This window comes from Apteryx rowi, unplaced genomic scaffold, assembly GCF_003343035.1.
Source record: "Apteryx rowi isolate R43461 unplaced genomic scaffold, aptRow1 scaffold_333, whole genome shotgun sequence".
NCBI classification, from domain to species: Eukaryota; Metazoa; Chordata; class Aves; order Apterygiformes; family Apterygidae; genus Apteryx; species Apteryx rowi.
Genome location: NW_020449786.1, coordinates 814,194 through 826,831, shown reverse-complemented (window position 1 = coordinate 826,831; position 12,638 = coordinate 814,194). Strand labels below are relative to the sequence as shown.

Sequence of the window (12,638 nt, the reverse complement as noted above, 5' to 3'; positions counted from 1 at the left end):
CTGGGGAGGAGCAACCCCATGCGCCAGGACAGTCTGGGGGTTGACCTGCTGGAAAGCAGCTCTGCGGAGAAGGACCTGGGAGTGCTGGTGGACACCAAGTTAAGCATGAGGCAGCAATGTGCCCTTGTGGCCAAGAAGGCCAATGGTCTCCTGGGGTGCATCAGGAAGAGTGTTGCCAGCAGGTCGAGGGAGGTGATTGTCCCCCTCTGCTCAGCCCTGGTGAGGCCCCATCTGGAGTACTGCGTCCAGTTCTGGGCTCCCCAGTACAAGAGGGACATGGAGCTCCTGGAGCGAGTCCAGCATAGGGCTACAAAGATGATTAGGGGACTGGAGCATCTCTCTTATGAGGAAAGGCTGAGAGAGCTGGGCCTGTTTAGCCTGGAGAAGAGAAGACTGAGGTGGGATCTTATGAATGCGTATAAGTATCTGAAGGGAGAGTGTAGAGAGGATGGAGCCAAACACAATCCTTGGAAATGTGTTCTAGTTGCCGCTGCTTGAGCAGGGGGATTGGACTAGATGATCTCTAGAGGTTCCTTCCAACCTCAACCCTTCTGTGATTCTGGGAACAGTCTGCCTTCTTTATGAAATAGGGAAGCTTAATTTCCTGTGACTGCCTTTTAACCTTCCTGAGCATAAATTCTTTTCTGTTCCATGGCAATAAAGGTTTATATCATATAAAAGGCCTGTTTATCAACCATATTAATCATATGTTTTAGAGCCAGATGATGAGCTGTGGATTGGGCTGAATGACCTTAAAGTTCAGATGTATTTTGAATGGAGTGATGGCACACCTGTGACATACACCAAGTGGCTTCGTGGAGAACCCACTCATGCAAACAATAGGCAAGAGGACTGTGTCGTCATGAGGGGAAAGGTAAAGTCATGCAGCCATCGGCTTAATTATCACATCATTTCATTTATCATTTGGGCTTTTTTTCTATTCAAGAGCATAAGAGTAGGGGATATTACTGTTTGAAGCAGCCTAGAGTAGAAGTTTATAGGTATTACTTTTTTGATGAAAGTTCCCTGTTCAAGGTTGCCAGAAGGTTGTTGTTTTTGATTCCCTGAGAAGTAAGCCTTGTTGGCTTTCCTTGAAGGCTACTTTCCCCGAGATCCATATTTCTGGATTTCAGTTTGTGCATGTGGCCTTCAGAAGAAACTTTTTTCATCTGAACATACATTTCTCTCTAACATCATTAAAAATTGCCAGTACTATTTCTTAAATTAGCTGTATATCCCATATTCAGTCAATTAGAAAAAATCCAAATTCATCCAATATGTCTTCATAGCTTCCCAAAGAAAAACATTTACACATGTTTGTGTGCTTTACAGTAGAATTAGAAGTTTGTTTTAAGACCCTTTTAAGAAGCACTAGCTTTCTTTTCCTAGACAAAGTTATAAATCCTGGGTCTGGAGTCTAGGTGGATTAGATTTTATGCTTATTTCTGCCCTGCACATTAACAGCTGTGAGGAAAATAGTTGCTAAGGGCATTAGTGGAAGCCTTTACTGAGTGACTATATACCTGCAGTTACAACGCTGCTTCGAAAGGCTGCCCTGTGGAATGTGGCCATGACAGATAATCTAGGCCTACTGCAGAAGCTGAGATAATCATCTGGAATAAAAGTCAGTCATAGTGTGTGATGTTGCAAAATGGTATTTTTCCTCTTTGTGATAAAAATTAAAACCATTGAACTTACTTACCACCTCCTTCAGGGTTTACCTGTTTAATCAGGAGTGAAAAAAAGGTATTTTCTYATAACAAAGGCATTTTCTTATTTTGCAGAATTAAGACTTAAGGGCTGTGCTTTTGGTGAGCACACTTATAAATTGAAGAGGAGAATTAATTTTTTTTCCCCAATTGGCCTGAAGATTGTACAGAGCTTGCCTCATAGGGGAAGCATACACTCAGAAGCAAAATTAAAGAAAAGATGAAATAAACTTCAGTTCTTGCTTCTAGTTCCAGTATGTCTCAAAATATCAAACTTTAGAATAGTTTTTTCATACATAAGAAAAAAACAGGCTTTCATATCTCTGGGGTAACAAACAAAGATATAAATATAATTTACTTTTGTATTTTGGACTGTATTTTTATGTTTGCCATTGACAGCATTGAAAAAAATAATGTCTTTTTTTCCCCCCCAACTCCTCTGTATACTTCATGGAATGTACAGCATTTAATGGCATAAGCACATTTAATGGCAAAGATCCAAAAATTTTGTAAAGGCTTTTGTATTTCTTACCTAATAGTGAGAAGCTGTTTGAGAGTCTCAAGATGGAAGAAAATTTGAAGGAAAGTGAATGTGAAGGTGTGAGGGTAGCAGAATAACTGATAGACTTCAAAACAGAAAACTTCAGTAAATACAAGGAAATTGGGAAGTCTTTTTCCCAAAAGGCTGATTTTCCTATCTTACTTCAGTTAGGTGCCATCATCAACAGCAGTGGTGGTGAGTGTGCATGGAGCTGGTTCATACATCTCTGCATCATTCTGGTGCACACACACTCAACTTCAGAAAGTGAGATTGAGTCCAGTGGGAGAGGTTTGAGCCAGCTCTGTAGCAGGTCTAGGAGGAAGTTCTAGGCAACATTGGGGAGGTAGCAGATGCATTCTTAGATGAAGGTGAAAAAGAGACCACAGGATCAGTTCCAGAAAGGAATGAGGAAGCTAAGAAGAACATCATCCTTGAGAGAGTAAAACCTTAGTAGTATCCATGGAAGAAGAAAGCCGTTAAGACTACAGCATATTAATCTCCCTACGTTGAACAGAACTATGTGTGTAGGAGTGTTTTTTGGCCAGGGCAGAATTGAGGTCTGCAGTTTTATTGCTTCATTAAGAATTCAGCACGGAAAAGGAACTTCATGTGCAGTCAKATGTGTCCGGAAGATTAGAATTTGATGTGTGTTTTAGTGAAGAATTTTGCCCTGGTCAGAAGCATGAGTAAGATTATAATCTTTTTTGAATTCTTCTCCACTGTAGTAGTGGTCATACTTTGAGAAGTGTTTAAATGTGTATTTCTTCCATGGCAACCAGACTATGATGTGCATAGTAGTTGAACAAACAGATTCTTAAGAGCATAAGGATTTTCATGCTCTGTTGTCTGTGCTTCCTGGGCAGTGGCTATGCCAATGTTAGATGATGATGTAGTAGATGCTTTGTCTAACTTACAGAATTATAGGCTCAGGCAGTGGCAAAAAGCTGAATGCATGAATGTTGGGGTCAGTCAGCTTACCTGAGGTTGGAAATGGCACTTGCTTCAACTGCCAAGGTAAAGGCACTTGACCTTTTTACTGGTAAAGCCTGGAGAACTTCTTGAAATTCAGGAAGGGGAGGTTTGCAGGGTCACTTGGCCTTGGTTCATGTAGGTGTTGAGTTGCAAGGAGCAGTTAGTTGAGGTTTTATCTCATCTACCATACTGTGCCCTTTAGCTACCCTTATCTGTTGGTGTGAAATTTGGGGTTTTATGGTATTATGCAGGGAGGTATTGGTGCAGGGAGTGTTACAGGAAGTTAGAGGCTGACAAGCATTTGGTAATATGGATAGTTATTTGAAAAGAGTGCTAAGATCGCTTTCTGTTATTCATAGATCCTTCCTGAAATCATTTTTGTTTCATTTATCTTTTTACAGTATTTTAAAACATTTAGGGCAACTTAAATGCGCTGGCAAAGTCATCACGTTAATGGATGTCTGATTTTCATCAGAAAGACTTGACCTCTTTCCCTTGAAGACTTTCAAGAAAAAATGGCAAGGAGCAGTTTTTGCCTGAGGGAGGATCTGGATAGCATTTGCTGGCCAAACTAAGTGTTAGAGAATTTTAGGAAACTTGGATTCAAGCTAAAAATCCATATTTGTGCACAGAATCGGGGATCCACCAACTAGATTCCAGTTTGCTGCAAACCTAAGAAAGTCCCTTCTTCTAATAGTTTAAATACCAGCACCTGTTGCATTTATCTAGAAAAGAGTAGCTACCTCAGTTTCTGCTGCATGGGTAGAGGAAAGACAAATTTGGTTAATTCCATGAGATTTCAGGAGAAAGGCAGGGCAGGGAGAGATTGYAACTTGCTCTAGTAGCATCCTCTGGTGCAAGGGCAATAACAATATAGTCTATAGTGAATTCATGCCACTCTGAATGCTAAGCCCTGAAAGAACCACCGTTGATCTGCCTAATGTCTCCTCCTGTTGCCATCTCCATTTGGCCACACATTGAAAGCTAGTGGATGAGGAAATGGAAGGAGAAATGGAAGTCAATCCATTTATGTCCTCACCATCTCTTTGTATTGTAAGTCTTGAAGTATATGCTCAGATGGCACCACTGGAATGTGATATGAAGCATCAAGAATAGTTACAGACGTACACAGTGGTGTGTGATTGCTTATGTGTGCATAGTCAGATCTTTTCATAGATGACAAAAATTACAAAAGGGATCTAACATTYGGCTGGGTATTAAAATAATATGGCCAGGTTCACAAAGCATGAAGATTTGGACTCGCTGGTCATGTTATATGTGTCATGCTAAAAGTGGCAGCATTCAGTGCAGCTGGATAACGCATGGCCATTCTTCAGAGGCAGAATATCTGATGTCAAGCTGGCATGCTTAATACTGTGCCAAGAACCAGAGGAAAATACCCAGTTCAGGCTGCTAGACCTTTAGTTCAGGAAGGAGCAGAGGACTGCAGCCTCTGCTAGACCAAGCCTCCTCCTCCTTTACCTAACACAGTGTCTGTCAGTACAGAAGGATTTTGAAATCCTCCGACAGTGAATATGTATTAAGTGAGACTTTTATCTGAGCATCAGATGCCTTTTTAATTCCAGCAGAGATATATTTATGGCTGAGGCTATAAATAAAAATAACAGCCTGCTTTTCCATTTTGCTACTTCAGTAGGACTGTCACTCCTTCATTTGTGTCAGTGTTCAAAAGCAATATGGAAAGCATGATGTAGGTCTTGGCTGAAGAAATAAACTTTTTTTGTTGTTTTGAAAAGAGTAGTTTGGAAGAGAGAATAAGTCTTCAAATATATACAGCTTGTTACAGAGGATGGGATAAATTCTTCCAATTGTTTATTTAGCAAAAATGCAGAACTGGCTACTTAGGGTGATTTATTTGTGTGGTTAACAACAGGTTAGTTGGAAGGCAGCAGGGATATTCTAATTAAATTACTTCCTCCCTCACTTTGAGGGATTGAGATAGAGGATGTTTTGAGGTCTTCCAGCTATGTGGTTCTTTAGTTCCTTGAGAATGTGAACTATTATAAAAGTTTTCTGTAACCATTGCTTTATGTAGCTGGTCTCTCTGCTGCTCATATTTAGCAGCAGATAATTAGTCTTCTAGGATAATGAAAAAGAAGGAAGTGAGAGGGAGCAGTGACGGTTGGCTGCTCCTCCTTTGAGGCCATGAGCCGAGCGTGGTAACACAGTCGGCAGGACAGGAGCCTCACCAGCCAGGGACTGTCCCACCACCCCCAGCGAGGGAACAGGACAGGCCCAGAGGAGCTGGGAACAGCCCTGGGTTTGGATCCTCAGGCAAGTCCATGGTGATGAGTCAGGTCTGAGGTCAAACCAAGTAGCTGAGTCAGGATCAGGACCGGTGAAGACAAACAGGGTCAGACACAGTCCAGTGATTGCCAGGCAGGTCTGTAGTGACAAAGCAGGGCTGAGTGACAAAGTAGTAGGAAGATAGTCCACAAGTCAGAGTCCAGATCCGTGAGGTCCATAGCCAGGTACAGCCATGGCTGTGATGGAGCTGGAGACAGTAGTTCTGTGAGGTGGAGACCAGGCCTGAGCTTAAGTTGAGCCCCTGAGCCCACAGGCAGGGGTGTGGGCAGAGGCCCAGGTAAGGCTGCTCAAGGCCATTAAGGCCTATTAGTGCCCCCAGGGCCCTGACAGGAAGTTGGAAATGAATTGTAACAGTAAGGCATGCAACAGTGCCATTAAAAAGCACTTATATTTATAATGTGCCTGTTCATTATGTTATGATTTTTGTCCATCTATTTTTCATTGAATTTGGTGATCTGAGATGTGTTTTTATTTGAACTTATTTTTGTTGTAATGTAGTCTTCTGTTACATTTCCTGTTTCAGCTGGGATTCTATGGAGACAGATGACCCCTCCATTTCATCTTGCACGGTTATTAAATCAGTAGTCTGTGTAAAGATAGTGGAATTTTGCTATCACCTCCTCGGGTTCACTTTTCATCAGGGTAAATAATCAGGGAACGTGTAAAGCAGTGGTGAATTGGCCCCAGTACAAGAAAAGAGGTTGGAATGAGGTTGGAATTAAGTAATGAAGTTAGATGTAGGCTTTGCGTCTTTTAAAAATAGAAGAAAATCATTAACTGCTTAAAAATGTAGAGCACATTTTTGGAAGACTAAGTCCCACTTGACTGATATTCTGTTCTTATGTTCAGGATGGATTTTGGGCAGACCATTCTTGTGAAAAGAAAATTGGCTACATCTGTAAAAGGAAACCCATGTCAGAAGCTCCTGCAGAAGAGGAAACTATTGACATGGGCTGCCAGAGAGTAAGTGACGTATAAGTTGTCTGAGCTGAATAGGCTGCTAAGAATGATTGAGAGAAGAAAATGTCACCTAGATGACTCTGGAAGAACAGAGAATAACAGAAAAATGGGTCTTTGTTGTCATCATCAGAACAGTTGGCCTTCTCATTTCCATGACAGATGTGATACATGTGAATAGTTCTAGGTTCTGACTGTCATTTGGCTCTTGATGCTCCCTTTCCTTTTCCAGAACGTAAACCAAAATTCAAACCTGTAGTTCCTGCAGTAGGCCAATTTTCCTTGCTTTGCAATCAAGCCTTCTTGAGGAATTTGCCTGTGTCAGCAGTTGTTCTTCTGCTGTCTACCATTTTCTTCAACGTTAGTCACAGCAATGAGGCTGCTTGTCTTCATAATGTTCTGCAGGCTGTGCTGTGGCCTCTGGCAGTGCTCCCTATTTTGAAGAATTTGTTATGAGTGCCTAAGCAAAATTAACTGATTGTACTCCTTCTGAACTGCCAAATATCTGTTGCTGATTTTGTAATGCTCACCTTCTGGTAACATAACGCTCAATCATTCTAGAAAACCTCCTACAATTTTTTAGGTTATAGGGAATCTGAGTTTTTTTCTTCCATGAAGTCACTGCCTTTCCTCCAAAGTCTGCTTTATACAGCTGCAGGGAAAGCTTGCCTGGATATTTATTCCTTGTGTTTGAAAAAGAGTACCTGGGAGCCTTACAAATATTCAATTGGTGGAGCAGGTAACACCCATAACACTAGGATTCCTTCATCTTTGCCTAGAGGACTAAGTGCATGCTGGTAGAAAAAGAAGTCTCTCATGGGTGAGAAATTAAAGACCCTCAGAAGGAAATGTATGTGAATTGTGGCTAGTTACAGCAAACTTGGCTAGTTACAAAATATGTAAGCATATTTCCAAGTTAATAGCATTTGATTAGCAAAACACTAGAAGAGAGTCTTAAAGTTAGTTAATAATTAACAAATTTGTCTGAGTTGTCAATCCTTTTCTGAAAAGCCATGCTGAAACTTGCGTCTCAGGAGCGCTCTCATGATTGCGCAATGCCTGTGTGTCAGGTGTAGTCCCATACTGAGCACTGAAGGCTCACAGCAAAGCCACATCTGCCTTTGTAAGTGGGAGACACTGATTAAAAAGTCATTATATGCCAGAAATCATTTCATGAAACAAAGTTTTAAAGAAGTTTTGTTCCTCCCTATATGTATGTAATATATACAACTATATTTATAATGTTAAGCCCAAAGATGTAAAAATCTGTTTATCGATTTGTCTGGTATGTAGAGATGATTCTCAGAGAGCTCAAGTAAAGTGCTTTATTATTTGCCAGCTTTGCCAGGAGATTCATTCTGAGTGCCTACAATAGGAAGTGAAGTCCATTTTTGTTGTCACAAATGTTATCTCAGTTCAGGAGACAAGCAATTCAACCTGACTTCTTTCCCCATCTCTGTATATAGTGAAAGAGGTAGTTGTCACTACTTCTTGTAAGTGGTTTCAACAAGCTTATTCTTCTTTCTGTGGAACCTATAAAAAGCCAAGATCTGGCACTCTGAGTAATCAGCAGTATCACTTGGTCATCTCTGACTTTGAACCACAGTAAGGACATAAGGCTATCATAAGCACTGCAATCCAAGGACCTAAAGTGACCACAGTTAAGTGACCGAACATTTAAGGGTCTGTGTTCTTTCATTACTGTACAGTTTTAATGTACATAGGTAATATATAAATGAATGTACAGTATTTATAACTTCTGCACTTTTAAGACCTTTTGAAGACCTACAGTGCTTTTCTAGAGAACCATATCCAAATTTCCCAGACCATATTTTGCTTTGCTTTCCCATCCAGGGAATGAAATAGCTGGAGTTACTTACTGTTAGATAAGCAGATAGAGAAAAGACAGATTCAAAGCCTGGTACTGACTTTGAAATGGAGGTACCCACAGGAAAATCAGTCATCACCTCAGTATTATACAAAATACTGTTATGTTTTATGTGTTACCTAGTTAAATTATTTTCCCTTCTGGCTCTTTCAGTTTAATTGTTTCTTTGTCTTACAGCTAGGTGATAGAATTATAAATCAGTTTTGGATTTATTTTCTTTCTTTTTTAAAGAAGTTTAGAAAAGCTGCAGCATATGTGATTGCTTAATGTTTATTTTGACAGGGCTGGAAAAGACATGGTTTTTATTGTTACTTCATTGGAAATACATTCGTGTCATTTTCTCAAGCAAATCAAACCTGTGAAAGGCATCAGGCTTTTTTAGCAACTATTGAAGACAGGTATGTAAAAGTCTGCTTGCCTGAGGGGATCACATGAGGGTCTAACATCATCTAAATATCAGAATAAAGATTCTGATCCAGAGCAAAATCAATGAGAAGATAGGTTTGAGAGGACAGCTGTCTGTAGATACTAAACTGCTCAGAGTTTTTGAATATATGTTCAAATCCAGGAATTCGGTTTGTAGTAAAAATAGGTGATGGCTGTGAAATCAATATTGATCTAGACTGTTACACTGAGGAAGAAAATAGATTTACTTTTTTTGTTTCTTAACTGTGCTGGCTTGAGTGAAGGATGAAGAATCCAATTTGATTATTAAATGAAGAGATATGGCTCTGAATTCCACCCAAAAAGTAGTTTCACGTAACAGCTCTTAGAATTGAGCTACGTTTTCAAAGTTTTATGTAAGAAATCAAGCGAAGACAGAAATGCCTTGTACTTGAAAATCCATTACAATTCAGCCATGGTTCAATATATGGTAAATTTCTGAGCAGCTGGTGCACATTATTGAATGTGGCATGTTGGGAAAATGAGAGTTAGGGTTAAAAAGCATGCCTGTGGTTGTCTCAGTGCTTTAGTTTCTCTTGTTTGTTTCTGTAATGTCTAAGTAGAAATGTTCTAGTACTGCAGATGTGATAAAAATGGCTTAACATTAATGTGGTCTTTAGACTATACCATTGTTAAGGGGAGACTTCTTTTATTTGCATTGATTTTGCAAGAACTGCTTCTTAAACACTGTAGTGAACTGTGATAGGCTTCCTCTCTGCATGGGTCTGGCTCTCAAGCATAACTTTTTCCATATGATCATTGACTGATTTGCAGTGCACTTTAGTTTAATAATTCAGTATCAGTACAAATCTGGCCTCTACTTTTCTATATTTCTCCAGTAGTGCTAGAGAATCCTTTTCCAGTTTTGGATTTGTCTGTAACGAAAAGTCATTAAAATACAAGGGTACTAGAAACTCTCAGAAAATGCAATGGTATTCTACTAAAGTCATGTCAGATTTCTTCCTTCCCCATCCTTTTCCAATTTCATGCCAGCCCACCATTATGTCACCTCCTTTATTGGACAGCAGAAGAGAAGATAGAATAATCTTGAATTCAAGTTTACTAAATAACTATTGGATAATGTTTTGTTGTTGGCTTTGTTCAAGTAAATCCATCTAAGCTACTCTTTCAAGAAGGTAAAAAGGTAATTCTGGGAAAGTAGCAAACCATTTAAACTTTTTTTTCTTTTCCAGTATAATTTAACAGTTGTGTTCTTTTGAACAGATATGAACAAGCCTATCTGACTAGCCTGGTTGGGCTAAGAACAGAAAAATACTTTTGGATTGGACTTTCAGATGTAGAAGAAAAGGGAACTTTCAAGTGGACTAATGGCAGATCTGTCTTGTTTACGCACTGGAATTCCGAAATGCCTGGTAGCTATGGCTCTACACTGTGTAATGAGTGCACAGCCCAAAATGCATTGCTCGTTACTTATATATTTTTAACTCATTCTGTAGCCCCTGCTTGGTGGTATAATGACTAACTGTTCTCAAAAGTTTCTGGCTGCTCTCTCAAGCATGCTGTAAGTGCTGTTGCTGACTTCCTGCTTGGTCCTGAAGTGAGTTTTTAATGTGAGCTTGTAAAAAAACTTTAAACTGAAAAAAAGTTTCTGATTTGCTGCTGTTGTGAGGAAGTCTGACTATGTCTGTACTGCTTTAGAAGAGCAGTCTCCGCAGGCATACCATGCCCTGCTTGCAAGTCCTGCCTGTGCAGCCATGTCTCATAGTACATTTGCTCACTGAATGTTTTGAGGTATGTGCATGAAGCCTGCATGAAGCGTCTCCAGTCTTAAAGAAGATCTCAGGGCCGCTTTCAGCAGGGAGTGCTGACATAGCTGCTGAGTGATTAGGAACAGATCTGAGGTGAAAATGATGTGGGTAGCAATTTATGGAGAATGTAATGTAGAAAAATTGTGTCAGTGTGTGGTAGGTGAGGACCTGGAGATGACTCAACAGTCGTTCACTAGGGCCAAAATAGATTGAATGATTCCTGAAGTTATGATCTTGGGCACCCTAAATGTTCACTCCAATTGTTATTATTTTGCAATGTGAAAATATAAAATCTTACTAGCAGTCTGCCTAAGGTCTGTAAGTTTTGTTAAATATCAGATTTATTTCATTTGCTTTAATACTTAACAGCCTTGCAGTGGTTTTGGTTCTGTCTGCTAGGTGCAAGTCATTTTTCTCAGAGGGTCTCAGAAAAAACTTAAAACCTCACTTTTTTCAAACTGCAAGAATGGAAAGGAGGAAGGTTAGTTGCTGCACAGGAGTCACACTTTCATAGAAGGAAGATAGAGTGGAACAGAACAGGCTCATCTCTGAGTCTCCATAGTGCAGGGTAGACATGAGAAAGTAAGAGAGGTGGCAAGCAGGGAAACATTCAACACAACTTTAGATCAGAAGTAGCAGGAGTATCTTTGGAATAGAATATCCTTGTCAAGCCTTGAAGGCAAAGAGAGAAGACAGCTGGAGGGACTCAGAGAGCACTGGGCATTCATTCATACTGAGAAGCTCCTAAGAGTTATTGGACTGAAAAATGGGATTGTAGGAAAGGACAAGAGGGCAAGGGAGTTTTTATTCATCTTTTTTAGTTAATATCTTTCCCAGAAGACTTGTGGTTTCCTTAATTGCTAAGTTTTGTTGATCAAAACTTTTCTAATGTTTTTGTGTTCTAATAAAACATACCTATCAGGGTAGGAAGCCTTTCCATTTCTGACACAATCGCATCACAAGGGGGATGCTCCCAGCTTCCAAGATTCTGGCACGTTGCATTTGCCTTTCAGGAGATCCTCTGATCCTCTTTAACTTTCATGCTTTAGATGCTGATTAGAAAGTGTCAGGTGAGGTGGTAAAGTTATGTAGACCATGAAGCCAACACTAGGTCCATACATAGCAAGCTCATTAGCAAAAATCTTAGTCAAATTAGACAAATTTGAGAACATAGCACTAACCACAGCTTCAGTTCTAGAGAGTTTGTTGGATCACGGGTAATGATGTTGCCAGAGTTAGCTACTAGAGGTGATTTGATGTGAGGTACAGTTCAGCATCTCAGATATGGATGAACCACTGGTTTTTTGGACTGTTTTCTCATGTATTAGAAACATTTTTGACTCTGTACAGACAAAGATTTAATTTCCATCAGGTTAGAATATGGAGTTCCCTAAGTTCTCAGTGACCCCTGAAATGTTGCTTTTGTGCATTCATGTTTACAAACAGGAAGAAAGCTGGGCTGTGTTGCCATGAGAACTGGCATTGCAGGTGGATTATGGGATGTAATAAAATGTGAAGAAAAGGCAAAATTTCTATGCAAAGTGTGGGCAGAAGGAGTGACTCCTCCACCTATTCCTACAACAACTCCTGTTCCCAGGTGTCCAGAAGGCTGGGACTCAAACAGTCGTATTAGTTTCTGTTTCAAAGTAAGTATGCTGCTTAGTTCTGAAGGTAGTCTCTGCTTGTTTGATGCACATAAATATAATAAAAATTTGTTTACTAATGTCTCTTACTGTTTTGTAAGCTTCTTTATGGATTATGTAGAGGTCTTATCCCCTCTTGTTAAAATACTCTTGTTTCTGACATCGTCTTTATTCCCCTAAACTCTGATCTTCAGGTCTTAATTTCCCCTCCCTATTCTTTTAAGATTAAAAGTGCTGTTCTCCTATGTATTGGCTTGCAGCCGATACTGCAGTCTGCTAACTTGGCTCAAATACACTCATATGAAACCTGTTTCACACAGGTGAACACTTAAAAACCCTGTGTACAAAGTTTCTGTAATCCCCACAGAATAAATGAATTGTAAATGG

General features: G+C 39.9%; 1 protein-coding gene across 1 annotated transcript in view; it reads left to right on the top strand.

The window, feature by feature from the left end:
• Positions 1–12,638, top strand: part of LOC112969089 (macrophage mannose receptor 1-like) — a 59,813-nt gene that overhangs the window by 22,210 nt on the left and 24,965 nt on the right. Inside the window, exons 8-12 of the mRNA XM_026071964.1 lie at positions 717–874; positions 6,400–6,513; positions 8,678–8,793; positions 10,064–10,212; positions 12,055–12,254. Coding sequence (XP_025927749.1) covers positions 717–874; positions 6,400–6,513; positions 8,678–8,793; positions 10,064–10,212; positions 12,055–12,254 — 737 coding nt within the window. The remainder of the gene's footprint in view (positions 1–716; positions 875–6,399; positions 6,514–8,677; positions 8,794–10,063; positions 10,213–12,054; positions 12,255–12,638) is intronic.